This window comes from Typopeltis vanoorti, chromosome 3 (assembly GCF_054136105.1).
Source record: "Typopeltis vanoorti isolate ZY-2024b chromosome 3, IOZ_Tvanoo_1.0, whole genome shotgun sequence".
NCBI classification, from domain to species: domain Eukaryota; kingdom Metazoa; phylum Arthropoda; class Arachnida; order Uropygi; family Thelyphonidae; genus Typopeltis; species Typopeltis vanoorti.
This window is the reverse complement of record NC_143551.1, coordinates 3,099,719-3,124,450: the sequence shown is the minus strand read 5'-3', so window position 1 is coordinate 3,124,450 and position 24,732 is coordinate 3,099,719. Positions and strand designations below refer to the sequence as shown.

The following is a 24,732-nucleotide window of genomic DNA, read 5'->3' as shown; positions in this document are numbered from 1 at the left end:
TCTCATATTCCAGTTTCGCCTTCCTTACCATACTAGTCACTTTCTTAGCCTGTGTCTTATAATTATCAAAATGTCCCTATTATGTTGATTTGGTACTTATCCAATTCCTCAGCTAGCTCCATTTCTTTTCCATTCAGGCTTCTTATGTTGATAGTACCAATTTTGAACTCTGGCGATGTTGAGTTGGGGTGTGTTTTAGGATTTGTTCTGTTAGCTGGCTTTTCACTGTTCACCCTGGTTCCCAGGCAAAAACAATGGAGGCCTCATTTAACCAGGCAATGCCCTATTTGGCATGAAATTCTGTCATGTTGTACCATTATTTTATATTGTGGTTGAAGCCAATGAGAATACAATTTGGTCTGCTAAATCCCAAATTGCCAGCAAACTTCATTCATTCAGTATCCATGTACCTAACAGAGTGCACTGTAAGGTAAGGATTGGACATTAGATCAGAATCCCTGCTTGGTTCTCCACATTGCTTTAAAGGCTATGTGTAGGTCTTTTCTCAGTTATACAGCTTTGACCCTTAAGTACCCCTAAAAAAATAAAAGATATTATTTATTTTCTTATTAGTATGTTGTGTTTTGAATTAAACCATAATAAAAAACTCAACACAAACTGCCAACACATAAATCATTCTTCTTGACCAAGATAACTTCCTCGATACTAGAATTAAATGTAAAATTATTTGTCTGTAGAGTTAGTATCACAGAAGTTAAGAATATGTCTATAGAAGTCTCACCTCAATGTTCTTTATGATATTAAGTAAAGGTAATACGATGAACAGAACAGTGAACTTACTAATATGATTTTCTAATGATGGTAAAGTGGTTTCCAATGCAGCTAATGCAGCTCGATGGTAATTAGCTTGCAAACGATGCCATGATACAAACAATTCTGACAGATGGGGTTCTCGACTAATTAAGGTAAACATTTCTGCTGCCAAAGAATCCTGTAAAATAAAATAAAATAAAAGTCACTGTTTTTATATTAAAGTGCTGACTTTTTTTTGGGGGGGGGGGTTAGAACAGGAAACTAAGCAATCATAATCTAAACATATTCTGATAACATTATCTATCCGTGAAATATGACTATATACACTTATCATTTATAAAAACAAAATCAGTTTTTAACAAATCTGCACATTAATAACTGAGTACTGTTCTCAATCTCAATTTAAATCCCAGGTTTTGTTATAAAAATGCATATGAATATTTGTAATGTTATTCAAACTGTATAAATAAGCAGCATCCGCTCCTATCCCAACAACAATTTAAATAGAGTGGAATTCATGGTACCTAAATTTCCAGTATATTATTATTATTATCATAAAAAATATCTCCAAGACCTCATTGCAAGGGAGAAGTGTACACTACACAACCCACCATCATCACACTTGATCAACACAATTTTATAATAAGGTAAGCTAAATATCTCAAACTTGATCATTTCTTTCAGTACATCACAAGTATAACTTTAAGCCTTTTGTAATGATAATAAGAATAGTAATATGTTTAGAGTTTCTTTTATTTCTATGCAAAATTGTGAGAAAAGAATAAGTTGAAGTTTCTAGAACAAAAACTGTGAAAGTGAAATTAATTTATTTAATCTTACAAAAACACACTTAATCATTCACAGAATAAATACCAACCTAAATAATATACACTTTCACCTGCAGAAATCAAAACCAAATCTCTTGTTCCTGACTGAATTGCAGATTGTTGCTACAACCTTGACTATATCTAATCATCTCTTAAATATTCCATCTATGATTTTCTGTCACAAGGTACTGGTACCTATGTTTATGTGTGATCAGATATCCTTGTCGTGGGATCTTGAATTTTCCCGTTTCTGACCATCCGTAATTTAAGGATTCATTGCCTCATTATATATTATTCATCTGCTGTCTCTACCATTCCATGAATTCTGAAAATCATTTTAGCCTCTTCAATTCTTATCCTTAAAGGGTGAGTACATGTAACCCAGCTACTCTAACAATGAAGTCATCTTTCTTGGTGACTTAAATGTCAACACTGCAGTTGACTCCCTTTTTCCAGTTTCAATGACAATGCTAGAAGAGAAACTGAGGTTTAATTGCTTAAACAACCTCAGTTGTTTAAGCAATTAAACAACTGAGGTTGTTTAAGCAATTAAACAACTGAGGTTGTTTAAGCAATTAAATGCTTAAATTAAATGCAATTACAGCAAACTGTTCATCTTCCAACCAGAATTCTTGCCAATCCTCTGAACTCAAAAAAAAAAAAAAAAAAAAAAAAAAAAAAAAAAAAAAAAACCTTGGATCTTTTCTTAATAGGTTCTCCTTCGGGGAATACTGTTGAAGTGACTGCTCCTATTGATGATTCAGATTATAATCCCATCCAAGTTTCATCTGTAGTGGAACACCTTCCCTTCAGCCATTTATAATCCTGTGTCCTATGGCACTACAATAATGCCAAACAGGAAGATCTCCAAGACCTTTCTGACTTCTTTCTAAGGTCAAACCAGTTTCCATTCCCTAGATCCAGGTTATGACCATGTTAGAGACATTATGGATAATTTCTGAGGACCTTTATTCCTTGTTCTGTTAAAAATTCTTACTTAATATCCAAGCCATGATTTTTCCCAAAAGTGTACCAAGGGTCCATAGAAGAAAAAAAAAAAAAAATACTGTGAGTGGCTTGAGGAAACATTTTATCTTCATTCACAGTCTACATTGAAGTCCACTGCCAAACTATCAACAACATAGCAGTGATTAACATTAAAAGGGCTAAATGTAGAAAACTCACTAATCAGAATGTATGACTGCCACTGACAGTCATGCCTTCTCATCTCTCACAAAAAAGTTGTTGATTACAAGTTTTGTCCATCTGTGCTTGTTGATCTCTGTCACCTATATAGAGAGAGAGATGAATAAGTATTGATGATCATCATCATCTAAACACAAAACTAATCCCTGTTATCAATTCTTCTGATCCACCTTTTACATAGATCATCACGATAAAAAAAAACCTCCTCGATTCACAGCACCACATGCCTCCTGCTATCTTCCAGAAGCATGACATCAGAAGAATCTTGGACAACCTGGATCCCATAAAGGCATCTACTCTTAATGGTAACCTACCAATGTGATCAACAGATGTGCTCCTAAAGTAACACCTGTTCGTTTTCATCTCTACACCATATTATGCTCAGCTGGCATCCACCCACGGAGGAAAGAGTGCTGTAAAAGGAATTAGAGAGGATAAGGTGACATGAAACCTGGAGAAAAAGATATACTTGATATATGGAGTAATTACTTTGATTAACAAATTTTCAAATTTGTTAATCTTTATTGCAATTTTGTTTGAGTGACAAGCAGTCACTCAACAAAATTGCAATCAGGAATACATATTCACACTTAAAGCAGAAAAAGCTATCAAAAGTCTGAAATGTGAAAATGCAGCAAGAGTAGATGATATTCAACCAGAAATGCTCAAGTATGGAGGTATAAAAGTCTTACAGTGGCTGACTGCATAGTTCAGAAGGCCTGGACAGAGGGATGAATTCCGGATGATTGGAGTAGAGCTCTTATAATATCCATATATAAAAAGGGAAATAAAACTGAATATGAGAATTACAGAGGTATTTCTCTACTGAGTGTTCCTGGTAAGATTTATGCAAGTATACTTCAGAAATAGGTGAGACGGATTGTGGAAGAGAAGCCTGGTGAAGAACAAGCTGGATTCAGGCCAAATAGAGGCTGTTAGGATCAGATCTTCATTTTTCGACAAACAGTTGAGAAATCATGGGAATATAACAAAGATCTGTATTTAAGTTTTGTAGATCTCGAAAAGGCATAAGACAAGGAGCCAAGTGAGAAGCTATTGAAATCGCTACAGTTATATGGTGTCAATGGCGCATTATATCAAGCAATACTTTGGCTTTATTTGAGTTGTAAGTCAGCAGTTAGAATTGAAGGAAGTACAGGAAGATAGTTTAATGTTAAATGTGAAATGTGGTCTTAGAAAAGGAAGTATATTACCCCCTCTGTTATTCTGTATCTATATGGATCACATTATGAAGGAAAGTGATATTAAACCTGACATCAAAATTGGAGATGTTAATCTCAGCTCTTTGCTTTATGTGGATGATGTTATACTTCTAAATAAATCCAGAAGAAGTCTGCAAGATTCCATGAGTAAATTGAATAACTGTTGTAATAGATATGGTATGAAGGTCAGCAATAACAAGGTAAAGCCAATGAAATTTGGCAGAAGCACTGAAAATATCAACAGCATTGTGAATGGAGAACCTACAGAACAAGAAAAACATTTCACCTACTTCGGCATGATTTTTAGTGAAGATGGTAAATTAAACATGGAAACAGAACAATGGAATCAACATAGCTGGTATGGTAGGAAGTCAACTGAATAAATTTATATGGAATAAGAGAGAAATCAGTCAAAACACTAAATTAGCTGTATAAAAGACAGTGTTCAAACCAGTTTTAACTTATGGATCTGAGAGCTGGGTCAGAAGTAAAACACTTGATCCAAGACTTGAGACTGCAGATATGAGAGTCCTGAGAAAGATTAGGGGCATGAACAGGTGGAATTAATGGCAATATCATATTAAAAACGAGGATATTAGGAAAGAACTTGACATTGTTAGCATCCAGGAATGTGTTAGTAGAGCTAATCTCGGTTGGTATGGTCACTTAAACAGAATGGACGAGGAAAGATTAGCAAAAAAGGTGTTCTCTGCCAAGTTGGCAGGAAAAAAAAGACCCAGAAGAAGACCAAGATATAGTTGGATTGTATGGGAAAAAGTGGCTTAGAAGATAGAAATATAAGATCTGATAATCTTTAAAAATATCTGTACTTCCATTTCATTAAAGTTAATTACTGTGGTTATTGTGTAATTTATTATTTAAGATCTGATAATATTGCAGTCTTGACAGGTAACAGACTAATTTGGAGGAAATTGTAGACAGGAAGTTAGCAATGATGTAAATTTTTCATGTAATACTATCATATCCTGTACACCCCCTTTGAGGGTACATGTCAAGAATTTGTTGATGATGATGGCATCCACCCTATGGCATAGAAACAAGCCCATATACAGTCAATTCCAAAAAGCATTAATTATTTACCATCAAACTTCCAATTACTTTCACCATGATGTTGTCTAAAGCAATGGAGAGGGTAATCAACATTTGACATATGGAGAGCTCTACAGGAGCTGACATTGATCAGCTCCTGTAGATTGATCTACAGGAGCTGATCAATCTCCTGTAGATCAATCTACAGTAGATTGATCTACAGCAGATCAATCTCCTGTAGATTGATCTGCCAATCTACAGGAGATTGGCAGATCAAAATCCTGTAGATTTTGATCTGCCAATCAAAATCTACAGGATTCCTCGAGTATATCAACCATGGAAAGACTTAGGACATTTCCAAGGCACTGATAACTCAGCGTTGAAGACTTCTCAGCAAACTGCATTCTTATAGACTGTCTTACTTTGTTCTGGAATTGCCAGTTGCTTCTTGGATTGTTTAGTACATGTAATGGTAGTTTGTTCTCTCATCACATTTTCTGACTATTACAGGTGCTCTTCAGGACTGTTATTTCATCCATCTCCTTTTTCATATACATAAACGACCTTCTTTCACTTACCTCAAAACTCATCCACAGCTTTTCTGATGGTAGCACTCTCCATTCATTCACCATCCTACTCACACCTTGCAGTGCCCAAACATGTGAAGCTTCAAGATCATCCACAATAAGTGGTTAACCCTAATCTCCATGCCATCCTTCGCTGGATCAATAACCCCTTCACTTTCAATGCTTCTTCCAAAATATAATTCTGCCTATTGCTCACAAAACGTGATCTTAGTTCTGTCCACCCTCACCCTCTTTGTGTTTGTTTAGGTTCAACTTGAAAACCATAAGTCCAGATCTCTTATCTGTCTACAAGTCCCAAATCTGCTAAACCCTTGGAATACTTCTAAGGTACACTTAAAAAATTCTAAAAATTTCAAATGCTGTTCAGAAGAGTGCTGTTTGGTTGATGGACTGTCCCTCTCTCACACTCTTCAGCCAATGACTCATAGGCAGGGCTTGAAGAATGAACTTGCCCTACTCATCCATTACAAGTGAGAATTTTTGGGTGACAAGTAAAAAAAAATCAGAAAAGAAATTTTTATCTAATTCTCATCTTATCTCATCTTCCTTTTACCCTCTTTTACCTTGCTGTGTCGAGGGTTTATTAATTATCGGACCTCAAACCGTTCACAGGATAAGGTGTCAGCTCTATGCCCAATGTATCCTATGTGCATATGTTAAGTTCTCAAGGCTGGTTTGCGTGCTTTGCAGGGTTTTTCACCCTGGACAGTAGGGAAAACCCTACTGTCCACGCCCAAAAAGACTAACTTGGCTATGGCTGAGGAAGATCCTTCAGCTCCTCACGTCAACAACAGGAATTGAATCTAGGACACTCCTTCCCGAGGCATATGGCTGTGAAGCACTAACCATGCGGACTTCTATTTAATTAATTGTCAGTTTTATTTATGTAATGCTGATTCTGTTTCATGTTGTATAGTTTTTAGTATGTTTGTCTTACTTATTGCATATATTGAGGAATGATGGTTACAAATACTTGTTTTGTCAATTATCACTAATTTTATTGTAATTGAATATAGCCAATGAGAGGATAGGACATGCAAAAATCATTTTATCATAATTATAGAGTGCTCAGTTATATGATTAGGTAACCATGACAAGATAACCTAACAAAAATATGCAGCAGACTGTGGTAACAATTTTTCTCCAAATTAGTCTATTATTTGTCAGGACTCCAATCATGTCAAATCTTATATTTTAGTTGTTGGAAGTTTATTTTGCACTTGGTTAGACTATAATAAATTTACTTTAATCCTTTATCCAAGTACAGGGAAATAAAGTTTACGCCTGAAAATATTTTCAGGACTGAAGCAAGGTGGTACATCTGTTGGCAACTCGCAGCAAAGGGGGACCAAGCTTTCATCATTCCTTGTCTTAGTATCTCCCATAATGCAAAGCACATCTCCTTGCGGAGATGTATAATGCTATGCATTAAGGGAAGGGCCACTACCCAGACTGGTTTTAACCTTTATTGAGGTCTCGTCAGTGGGAGGCAGACCCAGAAGTGGTGATACTAAAGCAAAAGCAATGGAGAGGTCATATTTACCTATACGAGTTGACAAAAGGTGTAAATTCTTATTATTAAACTACTCTGTATTTAGAGAAAGATGTTGATAGTTTATTTTCCACTTGGTCAGACTATAATAAATTTAGTTTAATCATTTATCCAAGTGTAGGCAAACAAAGTTTGTGCCTGAAAATATCTTCAGGATTGAGGCAAGGTGGTACATCTGTTGGCAACTTGTAGCAATGATGGACCAAGCTTTCATCATTCAGTCCTGAAGATATTTTCATGCACAAACTTTGTTTGGCTACACTTGGATAAAGGATTAAACTAAATTTATTATAGTCTAACCAAGTGCAAAATAAACTTACAACATCTTTCTCTAAATCCAAATAAGGTGGTACACCCTTTGGCAACTCGTATAGGTAAATATGATCACTCCACTGCTTCTGCCTTATTATCACCACTTCTGGGTCTGTCTCCCACCGACAAGACCTCAATAAAGGTCGAAACCGGTCTGGGTAGTGGCCCTTCCCTTAATGCATAGCATTATACATGTCTGCAAGGAGATGTACTTTGCATTATGGGAGATACTAAGACTAGGAGCGATGAAAGCTTGGTCCACCTTTGTTATGAGTTGTCAACAGATGCACCACCTTGCCTCAGTCCTGAAGATATTTTCAGGCAAAAACTTTGTTTGCCTACACTTGGATAAAGGATTAAACTTTATTTCTTATATTTTAGTCTTCTAACTGTTCAGAATTTATTCTCTCTCTATGGCATCTAAATATTTAGCAACTGTATCTATCGTGGTAGCCATCAAAGGTAACACATCACTCAGACCACTCATTTAAAAACTACATTATTTATAACATATTCAAGGATTTCACAGCATGCCATACAAGTCACATATACACATCCCATGACTTAAGAACGTGATAGGTGAGGAACAGTAATTTGTATGTGTGCCTTATTTGTAGGCAGTGAGATGTGCTAGGCAAATTGTGAAATATTGTCTTGGGCTGTATTAGCAATAGAGCTACGTTGGAAATGGATGAGTGCCAACTTGCAGATGCAGTACACTAGAGGGTGAAGAGAACATGAAAGAGGTGTCTGTGATTATGACCTTAAACAGTTGTCATAGGGATATGTCAGGTGAAAGCAGGAAGAATGGAGAGAGAGAAACTGAACTGCTGAGAAATGGCTAAGTGAATGAAGAGATTAAGAGACTAGAGAGGTTAGCTGGTGCAAGGAAAATGAAAGTTGGTGTGTGAGAAGGACACAAGAGCAATGGAAAGAAAGAGAGAGAATAGTAAAGAGAGGAAATTGAGAGGAAAGTGTGGGAGCAAGGAATATGAAAAGGTGAGAGAGTAGAAGCAGAAAGGGTCAGGAATTCCAGTGAGAAAAGAATGAATGAAGCTGTGAGGAGCATCAAGTAAGGATATTAGATGAGTCAGGATGTACAGAGTAGAATACAAGAAGAATGCTTGCCTGAAGGAACAAATAATACAAAGAGAGTGTGGTGATGGCAACGAAGTGAAGAGAAAATGCAGAAAAGATAATAGTGATGCGAGTTTATACGTGAGTTTTTCCGTTATTAATTTTGTATTTATGTCTGCCCACGGTTTGCCATTATTAAAACTTATGATAGTGATGGTTGGTAGGAATGACCTGACAGGCAGCATGAATCATGTAGCAAGAGATTTCAGATTGTTGCTAGAGGTTGTGAAGATGAAATGTGTGAGAGAGAAGTTTGTGTGTTGCCTTGGTATGATAATGTAGAATGAAGGAGAAGAGCAGTGATAATTAATGAATTAACAGAAAGATTAAGAGAGATCTGGAATACATAGATGCTTGGAGTATATTTGAGGATAGAGGGCCGGCTCTACCGACGGTGCAACGTGTGCATTTGCATTGGGTGGCAATTTTTTTTTTGAGGGGGGGGGGGCAAAATGAAAGTGAATAAAATGAAGATGTGGAATAAATAATAATAATAATACTGCATAAGATCGCAGCTTTTATAAGTTGACTAGTCACTTATTATGTCCATGATGCTGTTTCTATTTCCGACAATCTGTCGCCCAATGATACTCGCATAATGCTCTTCGGTAATCGAAGCTATGCGAGTCATTCGTCGCTTACTCTCTTTCCCTTTCGCCTCTCCTCTCTATTCCTTGCATATGCAATAATGGAGTCTGCAATAAAACTGCATTTAAAAGTTCATTATGTGATATTATATTTCCATTTTGTGCTTGTTAACTTGCTATGAATTGAATTTCCCACTGTTAGCTGGTGTTAAATTCTGAATAAGAAGAATTATAATATAATAGTATCTCATTCAGAGTCTAACATAATCTGCCATTCCCAAGGCCAATTTTGTTCATCAGAATAAATGTTAAAATATTACCTACTGTTGTGTGCCACTGTTTTGTATAATATATTGTAATATATTTGTAAAAACTTGTAGTTGTTAGTTGCATTAATCATGCTAATTCTTAGTATTATGTATGTATACCATGTGAACTAAACACGGGAATTTAATCTGATTATATGCATTACTGCCTAACGCAAGACACGTCTACTAGAAAACGAGTCATATACGAAGTAATTGAAATTTTCACTAGAGTCCTTCTTTTTGAGTAATGGCCGTCGATACTGTAATCTACAGAATGTTTCAGTTGTTTTTGAGCGTGTATTAAGGAAAGCTGATTTTGCTCAGTGTTAGTGACTGTTACAGTGATAAGTTTTTTTAGAGTTTTATGTAAATTAGTAGTTAGTACAGTGTTTCAACCTCCATTAATTACTAAATAATACCATACTAATAATAATATTTTATTGTAGGGTTTAAAACAATTTTAATATTCAAATAGATTACAATGTCCGATAAAAGAAAAAACTATCAGGTGCAGAATATCGCAAACGGAAACTGGAAAAAGAACGTGATATTCAAAAACATAGCGGGACCTTACTTAAATATCTAAAAACTGAATCAGCTGATGTAGGGCAGGAGGAAATAAATAAATGTACCGAAACCAATGATTCTGAGCTCATGACAAGTAATTCTAACTCGGATCCCAGTAACATAGACATTGCAAGGAATCTCGAAAATGAGACTGATATGACAATTTCCAAATCTAGAGATTTAAGTGATGAACTTGATAGGTACACTGATCTAGCTAGAATTTTCATTAAATTTTTACACCAGGAACTAAGCAATGGAGAACATATTAATCGATCATGGTTGGTGTATTCAAAAAAAAAAGATTCTGTATTTTATTTCTGCTGTAAGTTGTTTTCCTGTAATATAATGTCATTCACTACTGATGGGTATAATGATTGGGGTCATTTGTATGTGTATCTTAATGAACACAAGAAATCTAAAAACCATTTGGAGTCCCATAAAAAGTGGATTGAATTATTGAATTATTGTCCAGGCTTAAATTAGAACAGACAATTGATTCAATGCAACAAAAGTTATTAAATTCAGAAATTCGGCACTGGAGGAGCATAATAGAATGCCTAATTGCTGTTGTCCAGTTCTTGGGCCAACAATGCTTACCATTTCGTGGAACATCTGATAATTTATATGACCCTAACAATGGAAATTATTTACAGTTTGTTGAACTGATTGCCAGATTTGACAGTGCTATGTCTGAACATTTAATGAGAGTAGCTTGTGGTTCGGCCCAACATTATCAAAGAAAAATATTCAAAAAGGAGTTGATCGCTCTCCTTTCTGGATCCATAAAAAAACAAATAATTTCTATGGTTGAGAAAGCTAAATATTACAGCATAGTTGCAGACTGTACTCCCAGTGTAAGCCACATTGAACAATTAACGCTAACTGTAAGATTTGTTAATATGGATCCAACTGATATCAACATTCATGAAGCCACTACATGCTCAGCATTAACCGAATGTATCGTAAGAAAATTATCAGACATGAATATTCCAATCACAAACATGCGTGGCCAGGGTTATAACAATGGATCGAACATGAAAGGCAAGCATTCAGGAGTTCAACAAAGCATTAGGGACTTGAATCCAAGAGCTTTTTATAACCCTTGCTGTTCTCATTCTCTCAACTTGGTAGTCAATGATGCCACAATGTCATCTAGAGAAGGGATTTCATTTTTGAAAATGGTTCAGAAATTGTATGTGTTTTTCTCAGCGTCAATGCTGCGTTGGGGAATCCTTAAGATACCTATTACAACCCTAACGCCCAAGCCATTAAGTACAACTCGCTGGGAATCTAGAATCGACGCTATTCGTCCTTTAAGATACTATATTGAGGAGTTTTATTATGCACTGATAGAAATTGCTGATGATGAGTCAGTAGAGAAAATGGCAAGACACAAAGCTGAAACCCTTGCTCTAAAACTTAAAGAGACTTTAAATTTTTATGTTGTCTGGTTATGTGGCACTATGTTTTAAATGAAATTAATGTTGCAAGAAAACTGTTGCAAAGCATAAAGATTAAATTGTCTAGTACCATAACAACATTAGGTAATATTCTCAAAAGTCTTAAGAATCTCAGAAATGATAAACCATTTCAAAATTTCCTTATCGCTGCTACAACATTAGTTGAGAAAGTCGAAGCTGATGCTGATTTGAAACCAACATTCGAAAGTACCAGATTGCATCAGCAGAAAAAGCAACATGATTGTGAAGCAAGAGATGAACCTATTTTAGATCCCAAAACAAAATTCAAAGTTGAGTTTTTCTTTTTTATTATTGATGTTGCAACTAATTCTATTGAAGAAAGGTTCGAGCAACTGGAACATCACAGTTTTCATTTTTATATAACATTTCTAAATTAAAATCTGAGATGACAAATGAGCTCTTAGACAATTGTAAAAACCTAGAAGCCATTTTAACATATGAAGAAAATAGAGACATTGATGCAATTGAGCTATGTGATGAACTGAAAGTAGTGTCCAAATTAGTACCAGAAATACACCGCCAATTGAAGTTCTTCGTTTTATTGTTGAAAATAACTTTGCTCTGAATGTCACTGTCGTCCTAAGAATATTACTGACATTGCCTGTGACGGTTGCAAGTGGTGAGCGTAGTTTCTCAAAACCGAATCTTATTAAAACTTACTTATGCTCAACAATTGCTGAAACTAAATTGGAAGGACTTGCCATGATTTCAATTGAACATGAAATCAGTCAGAAATTAGACTATGCAGACCTAATTTCTGATTTTGCAAATATAAAAGCAAGAAAAGTGTATTTTTAATCAGTAGATACTAAAAACAATATAAATTCTAATTAAAATAATGTGAAAATAGTGCTAAAACTATAACGTGTACATTCTATAGTTAAGTATAGGAATTGTTGTCAAGGTCTTGGAGAAATCAGTCAAGAAAAGAATACAGGATTGGATACATGAAAATGGGATATTGTATGGGGGACAACATGGTTTTGTGAAGGGTAGATCATGCCTTAGTAACATGCTCACGTTTTATAACACATTGACGGCTGTACTGGATAAGGGTAATGGGTTTATAGTGATTCTACTGGACCTTGCAAAGGCCTCTGATAGGATACCACATGGAACTCTAATCAGTAAACTGGAGCAGATGGGGATGGATATAGGGTTGGTGAGATGGATAAGAGGGTGGTTGATGGAGAGATACCAGAGAGCGATTTATTCAGGAATTGAGTCCAAAAGACGGCTTGTGACTAGTGGTGTGCTGCAGGGCTCTGTTCTTGGACCACTACTTTTCAATTTGTTCATCAATGATATAGGAAAGGATCTGAGAGGAAGTGTTCATTGTTTGCTGATGATGCAAAGTTGGGTACAGCAATTGTGAGTGCACAGGATGTCAAAATTTTACAGGATGATTTGGATAGTTTGGAGGACTGGGCTAGGGAAAATGGATGTCAATTTAATGTGGCAAAGTGTAAGGTTATGCATTTTGGGGCGAAAAGAATAGCAGCAGTATATCACATTGGTGGAACCATACTCGAGGAGATTGATGAGGCCAGTGATTTGGGAGTATTGGTGGATAGGGAATTGAAGTTTAGGAGGCACATTGCAAAAGTGGCTAAATCAGCTCATCAAATCACTTGGTTGCTGAAAAATACTTTAATGAGCAGAGACAAACAAGTTATTGTTCCTCTGTATCGAGCCTTGATAGACTACTGTGCCCAGATATGGGCGCCAGGGTTTCTTCTTGATAGGGAGGAGGTGGAGAGGATCCAGAGACGAGTGACCAAGATGATAGCAGGTCTGTGGAATGAACCTTATGAGAACAGGTTGAAGATTTGTGGGTTGCAAAAATTGGTTGATAGGTGGAAAAGGGGTGATATGATTGAGACATTCAAATTACTGAAGGTGTTCTATAAGATTCATCTAGAAGATATTTTTGAGAATAGGACTGGTGGTGGGAGGACTAAGGGCCATACATGGAAGCTGGGCAAGAATGTGGTTAGCAGGGGTGTTAGAGCTAGGTTTTTTACTTGGAGAGTGGTGAATGAGTGGAATAAGCTGCCAAAGTCTATTGCGGGTGCTACGACCATGAATGAGTTCAAGGCGAGGTATGATAGATACTGTGTGAATGTTGAATAGTTGTTCTTGACATGATGTTAGGGCCTCCCTCAATGAGTCTGTAGACTCCTTGGAGTTGCCCAGAATAATAATAAGTGTAACTCAACAGTTTATCGTTGCACAAGTGAAGATCATTCCATATATGTAAGTAATAAATTATAACTACATGTAAGTAATAAATTATAAATAAATTATAATTTATTATAAATAAATTATAATTTATTTATAATAAATTATAAATAAACCATCGACTCCATCAATTGATGGAGTCGATGGTTTATTTTATGAATATGCAGTATTTTAATCACTTTATCAGTGCATTATTATTAATGGTACTATATTTAAAATTAATGATCATGAAACTAATGTTGAACATAATGGTTTTCAAAATTCCAAGAGTTAATTTGAGGTTGGTGCTGCGGCAGAAAGTAATGGATTGCACGAGAAAAATTCTAGAGCCGGCCCTGGATAGAAGCATGCTGTATGCAAGAGATCGATTACATTTGAATGCAAAAGGATGCAGGCACTTGAAGAGACTGTTGTTTTCTGGACAAGTGGGTGTATTAGGGCAGGAAAACTAGAGATGCAAGAGTGAAAAGTAGCAGAGATAGCCTCAAGTGGGGACTTGAGAAATACAAGTGTGCATACTATATTGCAGAGCCAACTGAAATCTGCAAAAGTAATAATGGCTATATGAATACTAACAATACACTAATAAATGCTAAAAGCATCGGGAATAAAGGGAATGAGTTTGTAGCATTGACTGACTTAGTCTTTCCAAAGAGTGTTGGTATCAGTGAAACCAGGCTAACCAAGGAGGATGCTTTGACAGGGATAGAAATCTAACAGTATGGTATATTTTGGCAGGATAGGGAATGCAAATAGAGTGGCAGAGTGTTACTCATGGTAAGAGATGAATTCTGTCCTCTCAAAGTAGAGAATCAGAGAAGAAATGACAATGTCTTTGAGAGTATATGGTGAGGTAGAAGCAGATGGACAAGATTACTAGGATACTGCTATAGACCAAGAAGTACAGATGAGCAGAAAATGTTCAGGCAAATTAGTTTGGCAAGTGCAAAGCAAATGATCATTATGGGGGACTTCAACTGCAATGTAAACAGGGCAGAGGAAGTAGCATAGTATAAGAGAACTGAATTTCTAAACTTCTTGAGCAACAGCTCTTAGGAAGCATGTGGTGGAGGGAAAGTGAAGATCAAGAATTTTGAACTTGGTCATAGCATCGGAAGATCTGACTGTAACTAAGATGTCATACTTCCTCCCAGCTAGTAAAATCATTAGAGAATAAGCAGTTCTGGCTCCCTTTAAATTAAAGAAAAGCAAAACTAACAAATACATATCCATTTTGGATATGTATTTGTTAGCTACTAAGCAGTGCTATATGCCTCAATCAACTTCTGAAATAAAAAGAAAACTATGTATGACAATGTGAAATATACTACACATACTCTTTGCTGATCAACTTTTTGTGAAGCATCTTCCAATTCTTCTCTCAGAAGATCTACTTTGTTGCATGCATTTATCACTGCATTGCCAGTTGCCTGCTGACAGTGCCGAACTGCTGTTTGGAATCTATAAAAAACAGAAAACAAAATAAGAAGCTCAATGTATTAGAATTTTATATAACTTTTCTTCACCATTTTTCAACTATAAAGTGCAACTAATTATTATTATTAGCAAAGCTTTTTTTGGAATAGGGAGAAATCATGATTTAATATAATTTAATTTGATGAATGATTCCAACCTTTTTTTTTTTTTTTAGGTAGAAGTATCGTAAACATGTATGTGTGTTTGTGTGTTAATAGAATGCTTATTTATTGAAAATCTCTATAAGAACTATTTTTCAATAGTCATTATAAAGTTCATACAAACTTCTTCTTTGGTGTAATATATCAACAACCTTATTTAATGCCATAGTTTATTCTGCTCTAAACTAATAAACTAAACAGAAATCTCCTGAAAGATCTGTTGATTTATGGAGTGTTTTCTTGGATTTAATGGTATATTTTTAGTATATTATTGTAGTTTTTAGTGTAATTACTGTACTACAACATTTTATAACATAATTGCAGAAATATTATTAGTTTTTACTAAAGAATGGCACTGAAACCTCGTCCCAAAAGGGCAGTGTCTAAAGCTCACTAAAGCTGTCTAAAGTTACTACTGAGGAGAGCATTTGTCCTGATGAACAAAAGTGCTGCAGCAGTGATGATGATGATAATTTATCTGAAGATAAGCAGACAATAGAAATATCTCAATTAAAATAAATTATTAGAAAAATCAATCAGAGAATTAGAAAAGTGGAAAAACGTTTAACTAAACTTAGACAGAATAAGAAAAAGGATCAGAACAAAAACAGACAGGAAAGCAATGAAATTGGTAATCATAAAATTAATAACAACAAGGTAAGTCAGATAAAATCTAAGAAAAAAGAGGTGATATGGTATGGTGATTCAATCCTAAAATTTGCACTCGCTGAGGGAGTCACTACTTCTAGTTACACGAGGGGTGAAAAGTAAAGATATGACAAACCTAATTGAAAACCAAAAAAGAAAAGTAAAAGAGATTGTAATTCTGGTAGGTACTAATAATATAAGTAGCAACAAATATAGTATGAGAGAAGATATGAAAGGTCTGTTGGAAGAAGTGAGAAAGAAATGTGAGAGAGTAAAAACTGAAAACTGTAGGTTTGCTACCCAGATATGACAGAACCAAGTTAAGGAGGAAAATGATAGCAAACGATTTCACGGGTAGGCTGTGTACAAGAAATGGATGTGAATCTTTAGATGTGTGGAGTGAGTTTGATGGTAGATAAGAATTGTATAACAGGGATGGCCTACACTTGAATTCATTTGGCATCAGGAGCCTGGAAAAATTACTTCTTGGTATGAGACAATGCAGAGAGTCAGGGAAACTAAATCATCAAGGGAGGAATGGGAAAAAATGTGTGTGAAAGTTCAGCTATGTGATAAAGATATGAATGTTTGAACATGGTTATGTATGTGGGGGAAAAATATGCTTTGGGTGTTCAGACTTTTTAAATATGTCTGGGGAGGGAAAAGAGAAAGTTCTACAACAAGGCCAAATAGATTGCATATCTAATTATAAGAATATGCTGGGTGGTAATTTATTATGTCTATACACAAATGGCAGGAGCATCTGAAACAAAGTGATTGAGTTTGTTGCCTTATTGAATATGATGTGGCCAAGATTGTTGGCATTAGTGAAACCTAGCTATCAGTCTCAGATATCATAACTAGGATCAAGTGTAATGGGTATACTATTTTTAGTATATGACAGAAGAGACAGGAGAGGAGGAGTACTACTACTAATGACATCAGATGACTTAAGTTCAGTTAGGGTAGAAACACAAGAAAACAATGACGGTAACAAAATGAAATATACTGAAAGTTTATTTTTCACTTGGTTAGAGTATAATAAAATTAGTTTAATCCTTTATCCAAGTATGAGCAAACAAAGTTTGCGCCTGAAAGTATCTTCAGGACTGGGGTAAGGTGGTAACAACACCTTTGCAATGAGTTGCCCTGGTGTTGTTACCACCTTACCCCAGTCCTGAAGATACTTTCAGGCGCAAACTTTGTTTGCTCACACTTGGATAAAGGATTAAACTAATTTTATTATAAAATGAAATATATGGTGGAGGTGCTACAGACCTGGTGGCTCAGTTTCAAGGGACCAAAAAAAGCATTGCCATTTTAGCCTTACGAGTACCCAAATGAGTGATCATTATGGGTGACTTTAATTTTCAAAACATTGACTGGGTAGATGAGAAATATCATGATAAGAAAAAAGAAGAATTTATTGAAATGTTGCGAGGCAACATTCGCAAGCAGAAAGTGAAAGGAAGAACTCGAGGCCAAAGAGTGTTGGATTTACTCATACCATCTGAAGGGGGGGGGGGGGTCTCTGTTAAGAATATGGCTCTTTTATCACCAGATGGTGAAAGTGATCATACTGTGCTTTCCTGGGAAGTATCTAATTGTATTATTTAATTGTATCTGAACCTATTAGATTTCTAATAGGTGAAGTGAAATGGATGTGCAACCTTATTAAGCAATAAGGTTGCACATAAAACAGATCCACAAGAAGATGATGATGATGATATGGAAAGAATATCGTGAGAATAACAGTGAGAGGAGTTATGAAATATATAAATATCAGGCCAGAAAAGTAATGAGTATTGTGTGGAAAGCTAAATTGGAGTTTGAAAAGAAACAGGCCATGAAAGCTAAAGGCAATTCAAAAGAATTTTATCATTATGCCGCAAGCAAAAGATTGAACAGATGTGAAAAAATAACTTTACTGAATGCAGATCGCACTCTAGTGTCAGAAACTGAGATTGTTCAATTAACGAGTACTCACTTTGCTAAGATAATATCAACCAGGTGTATGTAACATGGTGCACAGTGCTACTTCTATATTGGATGAAGAGTTAGAGGTTCATGAACATGAGGTTGAAGAGCTGCTGCATAACCTGGGTAAGAATTTGTCAACAGGGACAGATGGAATATCAACCAGTTTGCTAAAGAAATGTGTTCAGCCAAATTGGCTAGGCCTTTCACATGTTTGTATAGAGTCTCAGCTCAGGAATGATACTATAAGAATGGAAAAAATGTTATGATAGTTCCAATAGTTCCATTGTGCAAGGATGGTGCAAACACTAATATGTCTACTACCGGCCTATGAGTATCTCTGGTGAAGATTTTAGAGAAGTTGGTAAGAACTCGCATATGGAAATAGGTAGACAGACAAGCTATACTCTACAAAGAGCAGCACGGGTTTACTAGAGGAATGTCATGTTTTAGCAATTTGCTTATATTTTATAACGGTGTTATAATATATTAGGGAATGGATAATGGGAATGGGTACACTAAGATAATGTTGGATTTTTCTAAGGCATTTGATAGGATACCACATGAAGGTCTGTTACATAAACTGGAGAATATGCAATTGGAATATAAACCCTTGACTTGGATCATGGGATGGTTGACAGACAGATATCAAAAACTTGGTGTGAGTCTGCTAGATTTAAGGTGAACAGTGGTGTACCTCAGAGTTCAGTCCTTGGGTCATTACTGTTCAATCTATACATTAATGACATTAGGCAGGGTCTAACAGCAGATGTGCAATTGTTTGCTGATGATGCAAAGATAGGCAGGGCAATTGATTTGAATAGGCTGGAAATTTGAGAAAACAAAAATGTCGGTCAGTTTAATGTTAGTAAGTGTAAAGTTATGCACTTTGGTGTGATGAGATCACCAGCGGCATATTATATTAGGGGAATTATGCTACAAGAACTAAGGAGGCAAGGGACCTTGGCATATTGGTGGATAAGAATTTGAAGTTCAAAGATCACATAGCAAAAGTTGTAAATACAACTTAGAGGATAATTATGATGTTGAAGTGAACCTTGGCATGTAAGGAGAAGAAAGTCATTTTACTTTTTTATAAGGACAGCACCTTTTTAATAAATACAGGAAGGTGTCCTCTGATACCCAGGTTATAGAGGTCTTTTAACATGCCATATCTCCATGCTATGTCATAAGCTTTTTCCATGTCAAAGAAAACTGAAACCAGATGGTCATGCTTCAGAAATACATCTCTTATACAAATTTCTAAACGAAATTTGTATAAGAGATGTATTTAATGAAGTTTATTAGCGTTTTAATGAAAACATATTGATGGGGGGGGGATTGTAAATGTGTCAATCTGTGTGGATGGATTCCTGTATACTAAAAAAGCACAGGCTAACATTGAATTGGCAAGTTACAAAGGTGTTCATCATCATGCGTATCAAGGATTTAAGCCTAGTATGGTCTGTTCCGGCCTTAGAAGTCATCGTTGAATTGTTTAAGAGGACGTCCTGGTTTTCTTTTTCCTAATGGCTTGTACTTTATGAACTTGTTTTGGTAATCTTTCTGTTTTCATTCTTTGAACATGTTCCATCCATTTATGTTTATATTTTTTAATTTTTTCTATTACTGGTTCTTGGTTTAATTCTTTCATGATTTCTTTGTTTCTTTTGTGATCAAATAGGGTGTACTTTGCAGTTTTTCTCATAAACTTCATTTCTGCTGTTATTAATCTTTGTTTGTCTTGTTGTTTTATTGTCCAGATTTCACTTCCATACATTAAGACTGGTAGGGCTAATGTATTGTATACTTTTAGTCTGGTTTGTTTTGGAACTAGGTTTGGTTCAAATATAGAGTTAATTACACCTGTTATTTTTAAATATTTGCAATTTTTTCTCAACACCTTTGATATTACAAAGGTGTTGAGAAAGGCTAAACTATTATGGTAAACTGGATTCTAGTGTGAAGACTATTGAAGTGAGAAAAGAAATGGAGAACACATGATCCACATATTAAAAAGATAGAAGGTTTGAGAAGACTGCATCAAGAGCTTGTGTTTCAAAATATTCCATAAAAGAAATGGCAAGGGTGGGAGTGAGAGAGGAGAACCTATATAGGTACTCTCTATCTGTTTATAGATTTTGTGCTTCCAAGAGAAGTATTCAGGATGGATAGCAAAGGAAAACAGATGAGTAATATCAGCAGGAAAAATTACCTTCATAAGTGATAAGGTGTCATTTAAGGAAATATTGGTTAACAGTTAGGTGACATCAACTTACAAAAATATCTGTATTATTTAACACTAAATTCTCAGTAAAAGTTTTAAAATGGATAGAGTTTGTTTATATACAAAGTGCTATGACCAGTGAGGAGAAGGGGGAGGAGAAGAAAGCTTGCTAACTGTTATGGGGAGCAGCCTTTCCAATGATTTTTTTTATCTGAGATTTGGTAGGATCATAATCTAAAGATCTGTAGGTGGAGAGGTTTCTGAAAATGATATCCATTTTTCTATTGTATTCATTGGTATTAAGAATAACAGTAGCATTCTCCTTCCACTCTGGTAATGACTATACCACTATCTTTGCACAGTTTCTTGAGGGCACTGAGTTGGCAAGATGATAGATTTCTTCAGGAGACAAAAAAAGAAGTCTCTTCCTGGCCTCCTGAAATCACAAAAACCTCAAACCCTTCAGTTCTTGTTCCCCTCTGCCAGATATATGGATTAACAAAAATAAACAAATCTAATTCCCAAACAACCAAACCTTCTTATTGTTGCGACCGTATATCTCTGATATTGATATATCAAGGCAATTTATCTAACTTTATCCTTTCTTATTTCAGTCGCTATATCAAGTTCTATCGCATGTACCTCTTTGTTAAGTAGGCTGCGCCATTGTTATGTGATCTTCATTAATATTAATCTTAACCTTATGTCTCGCTTCTCTTATGCCTTTTCTTACGTAACTTAACTTTTAAGGCCCACCAGAAATTACCCGTTCCCTGAATTCTATGAGTTATCCTGGTCACTTAGGCAAATTTTTTTTTTTCTGCACCAGCCTGGGCCTTAAGGTTAGAGATAAACTCAGCCTTTAGGGTAATCATAGAATATTAGGTGCCACTAACAATGTAAATTAAATTCTTAGAAACTTGGGTTCTCTGGCTTATTTTATTTGCAGTCGTGCCCTACTACTTTCAATTGGGGTATTCCTGCACAGACACACGATCTCAAGTTCGATGTTTTATGAAGGGTTAGGGTTAGTCGTCATGATCAGAAACACATGTAAGTAAGGAATCAATTGGATTGAACTCTTGTACATTTATCTAACACTCATACAAAACTGTCTCCTTATAGACATAATAACAAAGCTATAGATTAAAGATACCAAGAAATTATATACTTGATTTAAGCCTATAATTTATTTTATAACCCTTTAATCCTTTAATTTATATTTTGTTTGTATATTCAAAGTTTTTATATTTTTTTTAGAAATTTTAATAGTCTATGATGACATTTTTTCCACCAAATTTATATAGTTCAGAGTTTATACTCTCTTCTCATACTGATTTACCATCTTTTTTATTTTACTTAGGCTGTCCTTTAATTCTTTCACTATTATATGATCTAAATCATTTATTATTATTATCCAGGCCTCCATGGAGTCAAAAGACTCATCGTGGGAGGTCCCTCCTAGGAAACACAAAGTCTATCATACCACTCCTTGAACTCATTGACCATTCTCGCTCTCACCACTCTATAAGGCAATGCATTCAATGGTTCAACCACACTCCTAGGAAACTCACCACTCCTCACCCTATTGCTCAGAGCTCCCTTTCATAACTTCCAGGGATTGCCCCTTGTCATGACTCCTTCCCGCTGTTCGACCAAGCGAAAGAACTTCCCAGTGTCAACCCTGTAACCACCTCTCAACAGTTTAAAAGTCTCAATCATATCACCTCTCCTTCTTCCATCCACCAAACTCTGCAGTCCACATTCCCTCAGCCAATCCTCATAACTAACATTGTACAGTCCTGAAACCATCTTTGTTATCCACCTCTCTACCCTTTCCACAGTTAATTTATCCCCTTCAAATACTGGGGACCAAATTAAAAAACAATCATCTAAGTGTGGTTTGATCAGACTCTTATACAATGGAATGATAACTCTTTTATCTCTGCAGGTCAGTGTCCTTCTCAGTATTACAGCAATCCTCTAGGTTACCTTCACCACCTTTGCAATATGCTCCCTGAATTTCAGTTTTCTATCAATCATCACCCCGAGATCTCTTGTCTCTCCTACTTCCTCCAGTATAACTCCTCCAAATGAGTGTGTGGACTCCCATCGATGTAAAACGGTCTCCCTCTTTGTTCCATCCGTTCTATATTCTTGTAATGTAATTAAAGTCTCCAGCAAGGATCATCACCTTCTTTTTTATATGCTCAACCAATTGCCCTAAACATTTCACAATCAATATTCTCTACATTGCACAACCTATAACAATCTCTTATCAGATATATACTAATCTGTTAATTTCAACTTCATATCACATTCAAAATCTGCACATGCACTATTAAATTCTACACTATGTGGACACAATTCCTGTGCATCCATGAACTTTATCCTTCCGAAAAAATGTATATTCTTCCATTTCCATTCTTGACAGTACATCTTTCTCATAAAACTAAGTTTCACTTATACTAATTATCATTAGGCATACTGCCTCAATCCAATAACATTCTAAGCTCTCTTGTTTCGAATACTCCTCACATTTGTATACAAACATAATAATCCTCGTGTCTTTGAGGCCAATCGACCAACACTGACATTCTCTACTCTAACCACTATACCACACTTTTCTCTTCAGTCCGACCACTCCCGTTTTCCTGACTCTGATTGCCATTGACATTGGCAATATGACATACCTGTCTCATTGCCTTTATGCATTCATCACCTTAGCCTACAATAATCACATCTTCAACCTTGTATCCATCTTACCCCTGTTGCTGTACAACCTGTGCAGCAATGCTATCCTGCTTCAGAAGTAGCCTCTGATTGTTAGCTACACTAACTTCTTGATTCTGTGTCCTCTCAGCAAATAATAACTTCTCTAAACAACCAACACCAAACCCATTCAAATGCAATTCATAAACTTTAAACTATATATGGGCTTCTAACCTAATGTCCAATCCTCATCTTCTCATAGTACACCCTGTGTATCTACCTGGACACTGAACGAACAAGGATGGGCTAGCAATGTGGGATTTAGCCGACCAAATTGTATTCTTATTGGCTTAAACAACAATATAAAAAGATGGTACAACATGACAGAATTTCATGCCAGCTGGGGTGTCACCCAGTTAAACAAGGTCTCTGTTGTTTTCACCAGGGACCCAGCGCGAACAGCGAAAAGTCAACTACTGGAACCAATTCCGAAATACACCCCAACTCAACATCGCCAGAGTTTAAGATCAGTACTATCAACATAAGAAGCTTGAAAGGCAAAGAAATGGAACTAGCAGAGAATTTGAAAAGTACCAGATCGACATAATAGGGGTGACTGAAACAAAAAAAAAAGACAAAAACTGGTGAAATCTTTCTAAGTAATAAAAAAAAAAATGTTATATTCAGGCAATAACAATCAGGAAAAAGAAGAAGTAGCTATAGTATTCAACACTAAATATGAGGCTAATCTTCTTGAATGGCAGACAATATCAAGTATAGTGATGTGGGCAAACATTAGAATGGAGATCTGCACAATGAGACTTATTTATGTCTATGGTTCTACTAAGACATAAATAAGTCTTAGTAGAAGGTTCTACTAAGGTAGAATGGAGGAATTTTTTGAGGCTTTAGAGAAAGCAACTGACAAAATCAAAAAGAAAAAGTTGATCCTTCTTGGTGATCTAAACAGAAGAAGAGGAAATGATTTGCAAATATATCATAAATATTTTGGAAAATTTGGACAAAAGAGCAAGCTAAGCTAATAATAATGGAAAATACCTGATGGATTTCTACTCTGGACATGGACTGGTTATTACTAACACACTATTCCAACAATGTGTTGGAATCATCAAAATTGAGCAAAAAAATTCACATGGAGAGAAGAGGCAAGGAATAAGAAAAGTTCATTGACTATGTTGAATACTGAATAGCAAAATTATTTAATAGGTTAGTCAATTCAGAAAGTAAAGGTGGGTGGGGAAATAAAGGGATGTTGCCATTTTTATATACTAATGCTAAAACTATCAGGAACAAGAGGGACGAGTTTTTGGCATTGATTAGTTTAACCTTGCCAAACATTATAAGCATTAGTGAGACTGGGCTAACAGCAGATGATGTAGTTACAGGGATTGAATGCGAAGGGTTTATTATTTTCAGGGAAGATAGAGAAGATAGGATGATGGGAAAGAGTACTGTTGATGATAGCAGATAAATTGCAACTAAGAAGCACAGGAAACAGGTGGAAGGGTAGCTGTTCATTTGAAGCAATCTGGTGTGAGATTAAGACTGATAAGACAAAATATACAGTTCGTTGTTGCTATAGGAAAGGGAATTCCACACATGATCTGGAAGACATGCATTGCCAAATTACTATTATTATGCGGGACTTCAACTATGGT

The 24,732-nt window shown here is 35.7% G+C and overlaps 1 protein-coding gene across 1 annotated transcript in view; it reads right to left on the bottom strand.

Moving 5' to 3' along the window:
* The window catches only part of LOC150107867 (uncharacterized), a 393,004-nt gene that overhangs the window by 357,380 nt on the left and 10,892 nt on the right, over nt 1–24,732 (bottom strand). The window contains exons 2-3 of the mRNA XM_090415366.1: nt 15,190–15,313; nt 802–952 (exon numbers count right to left, since the gene is read on the bottom strand). Of these exons, the coding sequence (XP_090271492.1) occupies nt 802–952; nt 15,190–15,313 (275 nt within the window). The remainder of the gene's footprint in view (nt 1–801; nt 953–15,189; nt 15,314–24,732) is intronic.